This window comes from Danio rerio, chromosome 18 (assembly GCF_049306965.1).
Source record: "Danio rerio strain Tuebingen ecotype United States chromosome 18, GRCz12tu, whole genome shotgun sequence".
Taxonomy (NCBI): Eukaryota; Metazoa; Chordata; class Actinopteri; order Cypriniformes; family Danionidae; genus Danio; species Danio rerio.
The window spans coordinates 41,751,927-41,767,574 of NC_133193.1; the positions used below are offsets into that span (position 1 = coordinate 41,751,927).

At 33.2% G+C, this 15,648-nt stretch overlaps 1 protein-coding gene across 7 annotated transcripts in view; it reads left to right on the forward strand.

Annotated features, from left to right (window-relative positions):
- The window catches only part of atosa (atos homolog A), a 79,101-nt gene extending 63,695 nt beyond the window's left edge, over positions 1 to 15,406 (forward strand). For 6 of the 7 annotated variants that reach the window (XM_073929126.1, XM_073929127.1, XM_009293780.5 and 3 more), the window contains 6 exons: positions 2,017 to 2,105; positions 2,297 to 2,393; positions 5,156 to 5,314; positions 6,656 to 6,724; positions 9,210 to 9,409; positions 14,557 to 15,406. In XM_073929126.1, the coding sequence (XP_073785227.1) occupies positions 2,017 to 2,105; positions 2,297 to 2,393; positions 5,156 to 5,314; positions 6,656 to 6,724; positions 9,210 to 9,409; positions 14,557 to 14,710 (768 nt within the window). In that variant the 3' untranslated portion in view covers positions 14,711 to 15,406. 7 annotated transcript variants of the gene reach the window in all.
- Positions 15,407 to 15,648: the final 242 nt, after the last annotated feature.

The following is a 15,648-nucleotide window of genomic DNA, read 5'->3' on the forward strand; positions in this document are numbered from 1 at the left end:
CGGGCTTCCTAGATGGCACGCTAGTGAAATCCTTTTGGCCAGTATTGACTACTAATAATATCTAACTCCATATAACTCATGGTTTTATTAATACTTTTCATTTATGCTCTGTAAATGAATCCATGAGGTTTTGTTGTTTTCAAAGCATACCAATGGCAGTTTGAGTTGTGATTGGTGCTGTATGACTCAGGCACTTGATCGTGTGTGGGAGCTTCGTGTTGTTACTCCAGATGAGTGGTGCTCTTGTTCTCTAGAGATCCACTTAGATGTAATTCTCACGCTTTCTATTGGTTTTCATTAAACGTTATAAACAACTGTTTTGATCAGCATTTTCAAAAGGATGTGGCCAGACTAAAGAAAATTATAATAATTCTTAACCAGTAGAACAGTCTGAATTATTAGCCCCCCTGTATATTGTTTCCCCAATTTCAGTTTAACAGAAAGTTTTTTTTCAACACATTTCTAAACATAATCCTTTTAATAACTAATTTCTAATAACTGAATTCTTTTGTCCTTGCCATGATGACAGTACATAATATTTTATAGATATTTTTCAAGATACTAGTATTCAGCTTAAAGTACAATTTAAAGACCTAACTAGGTTAATTGGTGTAACTAGGCAAGTTAGGGTAATTAGGCAAATAACTGTATAATGATGGTTTGTTATGTAGACAATTAAAAAAAAAAAAAAAAAAAAAATTTTATATATATATATATATATATATATATATATATATATATATATATATATATATATATATATATATATATATATATATATAGCTTAAAGGGGGCTAATAATTTTGGCCCTAAAATCTCTTTTAAAATTTTAAAAACTGCTTTCATTCTAGCCAAAATAAAACAAATAAAATAAAATATTATAGCAAATACTGTGAAAAAATTCTTCCTCTGTTAAACATAATTTGTGTAGTATTTAAAAAAGAAATTTACAGGAGGGCTAATCATTTTGATCTCAACTGTATGTGTGCTGAGTTCGATTTTGCCATCCTTGGTAATAGAACATTCCTAAAAGTTGATGTAATTAGGTTAGCTTTGAAGCTTAAACAAAATGTTTAACTGTTTATCATTTCCCATGAATTTCATGACTAGTTACTCTTAGGGCCGGAGCAAGCTGAACTGCCGCTCTAGGCAAAGGACAGTCACGCCGCCCTCAACCCTAAAATGAAAACGGGGGGGGGGGGGGGGGGGGGGGGGGTTCTCTATCCCCAGACAAGGATATAACTAAGGGGCGCGGGTGGTGAGGGTAGTGTCAGGGACGCCGCTCTCTCTATTCTGCCGCTCTAAACCCAGATATAACCGAGTGCGCGGGTGGCAAGGGTAGTTTCAGGGACACTGCCCTCTTTATTCTGTCGCCCTAGGCAGCCGCCTAGGTCGCCTCTATGGACGCACTGGCCCTGGTTACTCTCATGTCATTTCAAACACCCGTGACCTTCATTCATCTTTTTAGATGAAATTTTAGAGCTCTCGGATCCTGCATAGAGAAGCAAGAGTCATAGGACTTTAAAAAATCCAGAAAGCTACAATACTGAAATGTTAAATAAAAGTGTTATTTAGATGTCTTGTGCTTGATATCATTGTCATAATTGAACGACTGAAGACTCATGGACTGTTTTGAGGAAGATTTAGTTTTCTTTTCTGGGTGTCTTGAGACCATTGCTGTCTATGAAGGGTCGGGGAGTTTGTAGATTTTGTCCAAAATATCCTAATTTGTGTCCTCAAAATAAACAGAAAGAAGTTTATTGTGACATGGATGAAGCGTCACTCGAGTTTTTTTATTTAGTTTGTTTGATTGTTTTATTAAAAGTCTATTATTATTATTATTATTGTTATTATTATTATTATGACAGTTAATCATTTATACACTTGCAAATGCAGTACAGTGTCTTGTAACAATATAATTAGCTCTTTATAGAAAGGGCATTGTGGAAGCGGTCAAAGGCCTCCAAACAAAAGATGTAAATGTGTTCATCTGCTTCCTCCTTTCCCCCCCCTCAGGTTCCTCAAAGAAAAAGCCAGACAGGATATTTTGATTTAGACACGTCTCTGATTCATTGCAGAGGTGTACCATGGGCTGCCAATAGGAGGTATGACTCTCTTTTTTCATTTCCTGCTGTAATGCCATTGTTCCATATTTCACTGTGCCATTTCCTTTACTGAGGCTTTCCTACATGCACTGCCATCTGCTGTGCACACACACACACTAGAGTTATCCCTAAAGCTGCAGACTACCCAAAATGGCTGACTGAAGTGTGTATGTGTGTGTGTGTGTTTGCAGGGTTTTGAAAAGATCACAAGACTATGATGAGTCTCAGCATCAGATTCTCAGTGCCAGCGCTCCACCCGCCAACCTCAGCCTTTTGGGTAACTTTGAGGTAGATGAACAGAAAAAACACACACACACACACACACACACACACACACACACACACACACACACACACACACACACATACATACATTTCACTTGGCTTTTTCATTGTGTGTACTAAAATAGTTTTATATTCAGTTAGTTATAAGTACTAAATACATCCTAATGCATATTGAAGGATGTGTGTATTTTCAGATGTTTTAATTTCATTCATTCATTCATTTTCTTTTCGGCTCAGTCCCTTTTTTAATCTGGGGTCGCCACAGAGGAATGAACCGCCAACTTATCCAGCATATGTTTTACGCAGTGGGTGCCCTTCCAGCTGCAACCTATCACTGGGAAACATCTATACACAGTCATTCACACACATACACCATATACAATTTAGCCTACACAAATTCACCTGTACCGCATGTCTTTGGACTTGTGGGGGAAACCGGAGCACCCAGAGGAAACCCATGCAAACATGGGGAGAACATGCAAACTCCACACAGAAATGTCAACTAACCCAGTCGGGGCTCGAACCAGCGACCTTCTTCCTGTGAGGCGATTGTGCTGCCCACTGCGCCATCGTGCTGTTTTAATATTTTACAAATGATGACATAACCAAAATAAGCTTGTCAGAGATTTTGTCCTGTACAGCACACAAATATGTTCTCAATATTCGGGTAAGGATGTTTACCCATGCGTTTACCTTGCTGTTTGTCCAAACTACTTGTTCAAAATGAGCTGAAACAACACAATTCTTGAGTTTTCTTTAATTAATCGTTGGTTTTTTAAATACATCCGCACATACAAATACAGTCTACGCTATACAGTTGGAAATAATGGGAAATATACAAACAAGTTAACAGCATAATGCAGCCAAGCTAGATATGCACCATAGAATATAACAACTCGAGAAATTGGTAATGTAATGCCAAAAAGGTGTCCATAGCTGCCAAAAAATATCAGACTTTTTATGTATCATGGTGTCCACGGGGTCTTAAAAGTATTAATAATTGATAAATAAATGTAGAGAAATTTAAGGCCCTTAAGAAGTACTTAAAAGTCTTAAATACTACAGTGCTCAGCATAACTGAGTACAGCCCATATTGAAAATTAATATTTTATCAATAAAATATATATATATAAATTACAATTTACAAAATTTCAACAATTTTCTACTTCTCTTGATTTTTTTCTTTTTTATTTGTATTTAATATTTTTCTATTTTCCAGTGTAAATTTTAATGTGGAGTAGTGTGGTATGAAGCTGTAATATCGCCCTAACCTACCTAATCCCTAACCCCAACCTTAGAACCATTTAAATACAGTGATAATATGATGAATAGAATAAAAAGACACCGAAAAATTTATTGAAAAATAAAGTGGTGATTAGGCTTTAAAAAGTATGGGAAAAGTCTTAAAAAGGGTCTTAAAAGGTATTAAATTGCACTCTCTGATTCCTCTATATACCCTGTGTATGCCATTGGTGAGTTTCTCAAGTGGAAATAGATTACATACTTGAGACAACCACACTTTAAATGAGGGTACCGGAGGAGATGACGACAACAAAAGTTAACATTTCTTTGCAAGATAAACCAAGATTAAAAACAATTGTTTGGTTTGGGAGTCCAACACATTCTCCACTCCAAAAATATTTTAAAGAGTCCTTGTAGAAAATAATGTATTTTATTCTTGAGTTTTTAGTGGGACACATTAATTGATTTATGTTTAATCTACTTAAATTAACACAAATCATTTGTGTGGAACCCAGTATTTGTTACATTGATTGTTTCATCATATTGTATCAGTTTATGAAACTTCTGTGTTTTTTATATTGGTTCTTATTGTCTGTGTGCTTCTTGTATACTGTCTGTAGATTTATTAATGATTTGAATACGTTTAGTTTTCGTTAATTTTTGTTAACATGTTTTGTAAAACCTTGCTATTTTTTATATCTATATACTGTTAATTTTTATTTAATGATTTGTTTTTAATTTTATTTAAAGAAACATGCTTTATTTATTTAGCTTAAACAATTATGTTTATTTATTTGTACTTATTAATATACATATTTATTCATTTCGATTTTTCTATGTATAAAAAATGTGATTTAGTTTTATGGTTTAATTAAACATCACTAAAAAACAAATACATTAGAAAATGAAAACTGTATTTTCTTGTAAAATATTATTGTCTAATATATTTATTTACAACTCTCAAAAAAAAGTGGTGTACTGTTTCATATTTTTTATTTGTACACCCTATTTTTAAAAAGACTATTTTATCCATTTCTCACTGAATAATATATTAATAATATAGTATATATTCATTATAATACTATATTCATAATATAATATTAAAATATATTTTGGTGCATTTGAACAAAACAGATTTATTAAACAGATATATTTATTAAAACAATATTTTAGTCACTAAACAACTTTAGAAATAGAAAAAATAATTAAACTAAATGCATGCAAAATATTGCATGAAAAATAAAAACCAAAATTAATACATTTTTTGATTCTCTTGATTTTTCCTCTTTTTAACAATTTTATTTAATATTTTTCCTCAACATAAATTTGGGCAACTTATTTTTGGACTGTAAGTTATTTTGTTAGATTAGCTCCATATTTAGCTTCAGCATTGACTAATCTAATGTATATGCACAAATATCAAAGTGTTGAATGTTAAAAATAGACATTACAAATCATAATTGTATGTTATTGGATTGATGGATGGATGTATAGACAGTGTGTATCTGTGTGTTGTTGTGTAGGAGTGTGTTCTGAATTACCGTCTGGAGCCGCTGGGCACTGTTGAGGGTTTTACAGCAGAAGTGGGCGCCAGCGGGACCTTCTGCCCTAGTCACATGACCTTACCTGTGGACGTGTCATTCTACAGTGTCTCTGACGATAACGCACCTTCCCCATACATGGTAATGAGTCATAATTTGTGTACTTCTTATGCTACAACTGGAAAGCTTCTTAAATGCCACCTTATGGAGGTTGCTTAAAGACAGAAATACAACACAACACACACTATTGGTCATTAAGAAGTTTTCAAAGAAGCTTATTCTGCTCACTAAGGCTGCATTTATTAGGTCAAAAATACAATAAAACTGTACAATTGTTAAATAAAATTAGAAATTCAAACAAAATGTGAATAAAACGGTTTATAGAGGTGCTGGAAATCCTTAAAAATGCTTGAATTTTAGTTAGGTAATTGTCAGGGTTTGAAAAGTGCTTAGATTTTTTGGGGAAAATGCTTAAAACTGCTTGATAATGTAATAGTGTAGGTTTTATAAGAAATATATTCACCTAGGGCTGGGCGATTAAATCGATATTGGTATTTTTTTGGCCGAACACCATTGCCAATATCGATAATTAAAGTTTGGTTTGTAGTTTCACTATGAAGCACTATAGTTTTATTAAAATGTGGCTGCTGAGCGCACGCCTTGGAAGCAGTGCCAATAAGCTTAGGGCATCAGTTTATCATTTTAAATAGAGGCACACAAATAGAGACACGCACATGGGAGCAACGCGCACATAGTGTGCAAGCTGAACTTTCCTGAATGCCCTGAGTGCACCGCGATCAATTTACAGTAAGTAGAACTAACAAATCTGCTTCACACTTTGTATGGAATGTACACATTTCAGTAATAACGGCTGATTAATTACCTCAGACAAACACGTGCATTCAAACAACTGCAGCGTTTTTTTTTTTACTTTTCTCCATAAACTTGCATCAGAGCTGCAGCAATGATTTGTCCGTTTTTCATTCTCTGAGAAAACCGTTTTACTGGAAAACAGCGGAATGAACAGCCAACTTATCCAGCATATGTTTTACACAGCGAATGCCCTTCCAGCTGCAACCCAATGCTGTGAAAACATCCATACACACTCATGCACACACATACTGCATGGACAATTTAGTATATTCAATTCACCTATACTGCATATCTAAGCCACCTTGCCGCTATTAATAAGTTCTTTTTTTTATTATTGATTGTTATTATTATAATATTTACTGTATTTTTGCTCATGTAAATACAACCTTGATGATAGACTTAGAATTTAGAATAGACTTTAGAAAAAAAAAAAAACTGCTGTTTCAAAACTTTTGAATGGTAGTGTATATTATTCATTCATTTCCTTCGGCTAAGTCTCTGATTTATCAGGAGTCACCACAGTGGAATGAACCGCCTAGTGTATGTTAAGTATGTAAGTAAACAATAGTGTTATTAACATGAATTAAAATGTTCGTTTTTGATCTTCAGGGTGTCATAAACTTGGAGTCACTCGGTAAAAGGGGATATCGAGTACCTCCTTCAGGAACCATTCAAGTGGTAAGATTCATCAAATTATTTCAAAAACCTACTGAATGTTCTGCTTACAAACTATGTGTCATGTTTATGACACACGTTTTCATATATGAGTAATAACTGCTCAGATGTGTGTGATTACCACCAGACGGCATCATGAGAACAAAGGAGAACGTCAACCATTAAAAACAAATAGAGATGCGCTCTCTAGTGGTGAAGAGGTGGAAATGTTGCACAAAAAAGAAACAGACTTTCCATATTAAAATCGAAACTTGAGCTTGGAATATTTCTTTAAATGGATAGTTAACTCAAAGATAAAAATTGTAATTTTTTTCACCCTAAAGTCTTTCATAATCTTTGTGCATCTTTTTGTTAACATTTTAACTATTAATAACAAACACAATAAAGCAAACCAGACAGTGCCTATGTTGACATTGCTAAAGAGAAGAAAATGATAATAAATAAATAAATATGAAACATGATAAATACTACTACCACCCTTACTAATAATAATAATAATAATAATTTTGTGAAACAAAAAATATAATACATAGATGTATTAATTATAAAATTAAAACAATAATTAATAAATGAATAAATGCATAAATGAAAAATTAATAATAATTAATTAATTAATTAATTAATTAATAATAGTAATTTAGTAAGTTAATAGAAAGACCATAAATAAATAGACAAATAAATTATAAAATTAAAATAAATGAATAAATAAATGAATGAAAATACTAATAATGATAAATAGATGATAGTAATTTAGTCAAATAATAGACCATAAATAAATAGATGAATGAATTATAAAATAATTGAATGAATAAATAAATGAAAATAATAATTAATAAATAGACAAATAAATAAATGAATAAATAAAAAATATATAAATAAATAGACACAATATACACACTGTAAAACCCAACAGTCAATATTATTAAATAAAATGAGTGTAAGTAACTCAATATTGACTGAAAGTTAATTCTACTCATTTGACAAGTTTTGAACTCAGTGTTAAAGGTAATGAGTTAACTTAATACCTCATTACTTCAACTCAAATGGAGTAAGTTCACAGTACTCATATAGATTAGTTTTTAACTCAAATGGTTTGTTTCAATTGGTTTCCTCAAATAGTTTGTGTTGCCTTAACTTACTGTGGTTTACAGTGCAGATAAATGATTGAATTAGAAAGATAGTAAATACTACTACCACCACTAATAATAATAATAATAATAATAATAATAATAATAATAAAACTAGTAATAATAATAATAATAATTTAGTAAATGAATAAAATATAATAAATAGATGAATGAATTATAAAATGAAATAAAAAATAATTAAATAAATAAATAAATGAAAATCATAATTAATAAGTAAACTCATAAATAAATAGATAAATGATTAAATTAGGAAGATAATAAATACTACTACCACTAAAAATAATATCTAATAAAATAAATTAATGAATAAAATAATTTTAAAAATTAATTAATTAAAATGATAATAAATAAATAGAAAAATAGATAGATAAATGAATTAGAAAGATAATAATTACTACTACCACTTATAATAATAATAATAATAATAATAATAATAATTATTATTATTATTATTATGTTAATTGATAAAATAATTATAAGTAAATAGATATATGAATTAGAAAAAAAAAAAAAATAAATGAATAAATAAAAAAATAAATGAATAAATATAAATAATAATAATAAATAAAACAAAAAAATAAATATATAGATAGATAAATGAATCAGTTTGAAAAATGATGATGATAAAAATACTAATAATAAAATTAGTAAATTAATAAAAAATGTATAAATAAATTGATGAATTAGAAAATATTTTTAAAAATTAATGAATTCAAATTCAATTATGGGATACAATAACTCAAATTTCTGCTTAAAGATACATCACTACATTTAATAAAAAGTCCAGACCCAAACCCAGGATGTGCATTTGTAACTAATCCAAGTTAACCATATGTTATTTTAGTTCTGGCATCAAATGCTAGAATGTAAAATAGTCGATTGCTAAATTTGTCAAGCAAAAATGTCATTAATAAAATTGTAACAAAATCTGTCCCTCTATTCAATGTCTTCATAAGGAGACTAAAAACAAATCCATATGAATCAAGCAGTTTAAATTCAAAGTCTTCTGCAGAAATATGAGTGCTTTTATATGATGAGCACGTTTCATTTAGGCTTTTATTAACACACACACACATCGAATGAAAGCCTCATGGGTTTAGGTTTTGGCTTAACTAGCCATTTAAAATCTGTGTTTTGCATTAGTCATAAACAAATCACTCTGATTCACTGTTTTAGATGAATAATTTTTGGAGGCTAGTGAAATAAAATAGTTTTTTTTTCCCGCCCACTCAGATTATTAGCATATGTTTTTCATGAAATGCTCACGGTATAGATTAGTGTTTTGGATTCTGTAGCGTTGATGTTCAACGGATGTGTCTTTCCTTGTCTTTGTGTTTCAGACCTTATTTAACCCCAATAAGACGGTGGTGAAGATGTTTGTGGTGATGTACGATCTGAGAGATATGCCTGCCAGCCATCAGACATTCCTGCGGCAGAGAACCTTTTCAGTCCCAGTCAAACGGGAGTTCAACGGACTGAGCAACAAAAAGACGTCCTCACTGGGGCAAGGACGAACCCTCCGCTACCTCGTCCATCTGAGGTCAGTATCACAGCCTATTTTCATTCACATATACCAGTGAGTGTCAGAAATCAAGTGATTGACCTTTATTCTGAATACAAGATTAAAGTCGACATGAAGCGGAAGCTGCGACTATTATTTTTTCCGTATTGTGACCCAGTTCCTAGAGAAACGGAATATTAAATTAGTGAACACTGGGCTTGACTAGGGTTGGGTATCGTTTGGATTCTTTTCCCGATACCGGTGCTAAATCGATACTTTTAAAACAATACCGGTGCCAAAACCGTGCCTGAACCGATACCTTTTAGCCCGAAAATGATGGCAGATGACTCAACAAAAAAATCTTTTTAAAAATCATTTTAATAGAACAATATAATTAAAGTTAAAAGTAAACATCAATTCATATTGTATTGCATTAATACATTTCCTTTGATCATTTGTTGGTTAGCGTGAATCTAAGATTTGCATTATAAAATTACATATACTGTATATCACAAAATACTTAAAACATTATTCGAAGTCATTTGTTTTCAATCATCTCTCTGCATGATAATTAAATAACTTAAACTCAAAATAATCTTCCTAGTTCATTTATTTGACAAGTAACATTGTACTGTTGTAGGAGAACACATTTCTAACATTCAAGTACATCAAGGCACATTGCTGCACCCTTAAACTTTAACAGGCCCACAGTTGAAGTCGATTTATTTTGCCCTCCCATTCATTTAAAATAATGTTTCTGAAAATTGTCACAGTGTTTGCTAAAAATATAATTATTCTGGAGTCATAATAAGTTCTATTTTTTATTGTTTATTTCGTGAATAAAAGCTGTTTTTAATTTAAATAAAAATAAGGTCAGTATTGCATAGCCTCCTTAAGAAATGTTTACTATATATTTTTGATTTACACAACAAATCAGTTACAAAATAATTGGACTAATTATTTCAACTTTTATCGTCAACTGTTAACGGATTAAGTCTAAATTACACTTAAATCTTAATAAAAAAACTATAAAATGCTTAAAGGGACTTTGTCTGAATACAACTGTCTTGCAAACTAACTAGTGAAATGTTCTGCACTGACTGTCAGAATGGGGAAAAGAAAACAGTAGATACCAGAAATGAGTTAGTTAAACTATTATGTTGAAAAATGTGTTGTAAATAAATCATGTGTTGAAGACGGAAATCAAAAATGAATGAAGGCAAAACTAAACGAGTTGAATATGACTTACATGAGCGTGACTGAAAACTACATTTGATCAATGTCTTACATCTATTCTTTGGTACTTGCCGACTGTTTGTAAATTCAAGTCTGCATTTCCTAACGTAAAACTATGTACACTAGATTTCTGATTAAAAATGGTCTCTGAATAGCCGAGGACTTCCTATATTAAAAGTGTTAAAATCGCTATTGAAAACTGAAGTCTAATATCATCAACGGTGGACATTTTGATAGTGTTTCACAACATGAACATGGCTGAAGTTTAATCTTTTTATTACCTGAGTCAATTTGGGCATCAACTGACGAATGCGGGGAACTGATGCACGCAGCACAGTCACAAAGAGAAAGTGCAGCGAAAGCGAGTGCCCGAGGGAGGGAGCACGCGAGAGAGGCATTCCTCTGCTCTGCCTTTGAGCCCTGTGTCATTAAGTTTAACGTTTCCCCCTTACACACAACTTTTGTAAAGACAGTTGCTGTGTCAGAATCCTTGCTTGTAAAATACGCTTTAGAATGCTTAGTTTAAGCAAATTGGATGCACATGATCACGCGTGTAGATCTGAAGAGTGTCGCTTTCGCTCACTTACTTTACTGTATATGTTCATCAAAAATCTCTGCCTATGTGAGAGATTCTTAGGGTGCTTTCACACCTGTGAATCGATTCAGTTGTTCCGAAACAGAGATTACAAATGTTACATTGTTGCTCTTTGCTCTTGGAGCGGTTCGCTTTCACATGGCAAAGTTTCTAATCGGACCAAAAGAGCTGAAACAAGTCACGTGCGAGTAAACTCTCCTTACATTGGTCAGAGTGTCAGGGTTTATTTTGCAGCGTCCCACTCAGCTGTCAGGAGAGGTGGTGGTTTGGTGGTGATTGACAGGGTGCGCGCGCGCGTCGTGTCTGAGGAGAGACGCGGTGGGGAGGGGTGAAAAGGGTGCGCGACGATGCCTATTTGAGGACCGGGAGGGAGACGCGAGATTACCGGGAGATCATCACTCATTTGCGGGAATCCGGAGACTCGCGAAACTTCCCGCCCTACTCATAACTCTCTCTTCATATAGCTGTAAGCCTATTAGATATCCTTAAAACACTGTGATATAACCGTGCTCGGATCAGATCGCTTTCTCACTGCAATCGAACCGCTCCAGGGCTCATTTCAATCGAGCCGAGACCACCTCATTCAAGCGATCTCGGAGCGATTACTTTGGCATAGAACAGAGCGCGATTGAGATACGTTCCGAAACAAAAGTGTAGGTGTAAAAGCACCCTTAATCGAAGTCTTGTCTTGATTTGGGTAAATATTGGAACATTATTGTCCATGTAAACATTCTGATTGTTTATTGTTGAATGGTCAAAGGTCTAGAGTGCACTCTTGTCAACAGGCTAATTGTGGCCTTGACGTGTCTGTTAATCTATTATGTATAGTGATTTTAATTAGCCTCCCAGAATGCCAGAGCTGATTTCTACAAAAATGCTGTATACGTTTAAAGTCTGCAATAGAGCAGGTCTGTTTATTTGGCAGTCATTTTGGAAACACCTCCAGGCATTTCTTCTCTAGTCATGAAAGTACAGTTCTTATCTGCTTGAATGAGGAATTTTGACCAAAAATCTGAAATTTTACACAGAAGAACAGCACATATGATTGAAGGGGGAGTTCAGAAAAACTGAAAATTCTCTCAATTTACTTGTTATCCTGTTTAAGTATCTGTTTTTTTTTTTTCTTCTTCTGAGGAAAACAGAGGAAGATATTTTGAAGAAAGCTGGAAACCATTTACTTCCATACAATTTTATTTTCTTCCTATGGAAGTTGATAGTGACAGGCTTTCTTCTAAATATTTTATTTTGTGTTTAACACTAAAAAGAAACTCCTAAAGGTTTGGAACCATGAAGGGCTGGTAAACATTGAGTAAATTTTCATTTATGCGTGAACCCTCCCTTTAAGCATTATTTTAAAGCAACAAGCCATGTGAATATTTATTGTACATTAAAATGTACAATTTTACTAAGAATTTAAATACTTTAATAATAAAACTGATGGTTATTGCTTCTTAAAATAAGCTTTTTCATTGCTTTAATATTTATAACTTTAATTTATAACTCTTAAAACCAGTCGAAACAGAATAATTGATTAGACTTAGCATCCCATTAGTGCAGAAAAGGTCCCTAGGAAGGGCAGTCTAGACTTTGTCTTGAATTTTTAATGAAAAGAGTCATTAAAAATAATTAGAGTTGTTAATAATTCAATTATTATTTAGAGCACTGCTACAGAAATAGTGTCAAATGTTTGGTTTTCTTCTCTGTACTAATCAAAGTGAGCAGTACACTGCAAAAAATGCTTTTCTAACTTAGATTTTTTTGTCTTGTTTCTAGTCCAAATATCTAAAAACTCTTAAATCAAGAAGAATTTTTTAGACATGCAAAACATACTGTCTTGTTTTAAGATATAATATGCCAAAATTAGGTGAGTTTTCCCTTAAAACAAGCTAAATAATCTGCCAAAGGTGTAAGCAAAATAATCTTATATCAAAAGGAAAAACAAGATTAATTTGCTTACCCCATTGGCAGATTATTTTGCTTGTTTCAAGAAAAAACTCCCTTAATATTGGGATATTATTTCTGAAAATAAGACAATATATTTTGCTTGCCTAGAAAATGTTTCTTGATATAAGAATTTTTAGATATTTGGACTAGAAACAAGACAAAAAAACTAAGTAAGAAAAGCATTTTTTGCAGTGTAGCCTTGTGTTTATATTTTCTTTCTTTCTTTCTTTCTTTCTTTCTTTTTCATTTTTTTGAAAGAAATAGTGTCTCCCATAAGAAATAATATCAGAAATACAGTACCAGTCAAATGTTTAGAATACAGTGCATCTGCAAAGTATTCATAGCGCTTCACTTTTTCCACATTTTTTATGTTAAAGCCATATTCCAAAATGAATTAAATTCATTTATTTCCTCAAAATTCTACACACAATACCCCATAATGACAATGTGACAAATTTATTACAAAAAAATAAAACTGACAAATCACATATACGCAAGTATTCACAGCCTTTGCTGTAAACTCTAAATTGAGCTCATGTACATTCTGTTTCCACTGATCATTCTTGAGATGTTTCAGCAGCTTAATTGGGTTCACCTGTGGTAAATTCAGTTGATTGGACATGATTTGAAAAGGCATACACCTGTCTATATAAGGTCCCAGGGTTTACAGTGCATGCCAAAGCACAAACCAAGCATGAAGACAAAGGAATTGTCTGTAGACCTCCGAGACAGGATGGTCTTGAGGCACAAGGCTGGAGAAGGTTACAGAAAAATTGCTGCTCTTTCTGCTTCCAAAGAGCACAGTGGCCTCCATCATCTATAAGTGGATGTTGTTTGGAACCACCAGGACTCTTCCTAGAGCTGGCCGGCCATCTAAGCTGAGTGATTACTGTACCCAAAAAAAAAAAAAAAAAAATACTAATACTACTTATACTTTCCTTCTTATACTTTACAGACCTGAAACTTGCCTATAGCACTTATTCATTGTTGCTCTTATAGTTGTGTAAATTGCTTCCTTGTCCTCATTTGTAAGTCGCTTTGGAGAAAAGCGTCTGCTAAATGACTAAATGTAAATGATTGGAGGAGAAGGGCCTTAGTCAGGGAGGTGATCAATAACCCGATGGTCACTCAGTCTAAGCTCCAGTGTTCTTCTGGGAAGAGAGGAGAACCTTACAGAAGGACAACCATCTGTGCAGCAATCCACCAATCAGGCCTGCATGCTAGAGTGGCCAGACGGAAGCCAAATTGCTAAAAGGCATCTGAAGGACCCTCAGACCATAGGAAATAAAATTCTCTGGTCTGATGAGATTAAAATGTAACTCTTTGGAGTGAATGGCAGGCGTTACGTTTTGTCAGTTTTATGCACATTAGCGACTCATATTAACCATTTGCACTTTTTCCTCTCTCTCAGGTTCCAGAGTTCCAAATCTGGAAAGATCTACCTCCATCGGGACATCCGGCTCCTTTTTTCCCGTAAATCCATGGAAGTGGACAGTGGTGCTGCCTATGAGCTCAAGTCATTCACAGAGTTACCTGCCGACCCTCCTTTCTCTCCCAGATGCTAATTCAATCTAGTCTATTCAGAGTTTAATCCAGCGTAGGGGCCTTACTAAATCTAAATCTACCATCCGCTTGTATTGGAATCCAAAATAGAGAATCCCACTAACACACGTACACATGCACAGAAGGACTGTTCACTTTAACGTCCCTTTCCTAAAAATACACACCCTGTTGAGTTGTTGGGGTTTCAGTGGTGTTAGGTTTAAAAAAAATGGAATAAAACAGATGGCTGGGAGTTTTATTTAGGCTTATGTCCTGACACTTGGCATGGCGAGAACAAAAAAAAATCTAAATAAATGACTAAACAAGTCCATGGACCATTTTTTTTAAACGAGTCAAGAAACTGAATAACTGCGAGGATGTTTGATGAGCACTGTGTTTTTTCTTTCTCTCACCACAACTGGAAGGAAAGGAGTTTTCGTTGGATGAATTCTTTCTTCGTACTGTTACCAAACCACTTTAATCGGAAGTGTTGCAATAGAAAAAAACAAATATCTTACTAGATTAGTGTTTACATATTTACTTTTTTTTTGGTCATCAGTTATTTAATATTTAAATCGAACTGTCATCTACTGCACATGTGATGCCTGTTGTGCAAAACATTATGATGTAGTGCAAATTCTATGTTTTAATCATACCATGTATTTTTGTCTTTCAAATTCAGATCTTAAATAAAAGAATTATATATTATATCTATAAAATGACCTTTTGTTTGTGTTCTTATTCGTTTTACCTTAGGTGTGTGTGTGTGTGTACTTAGGACACATAATTGTATAATGACGAGGATGTAATTGATTAACCGCAAAGTAATTCAAAATGCTTCAAAATATATATCAAAATACTAACTGGTCACTTTATTAGGTACACCTTACTAGTACTGGGTTGGACCCCCTTTTGCCTTCAGAGCCGCCTTAATCCTTCTTGGCACAGATTCAACAAGGTA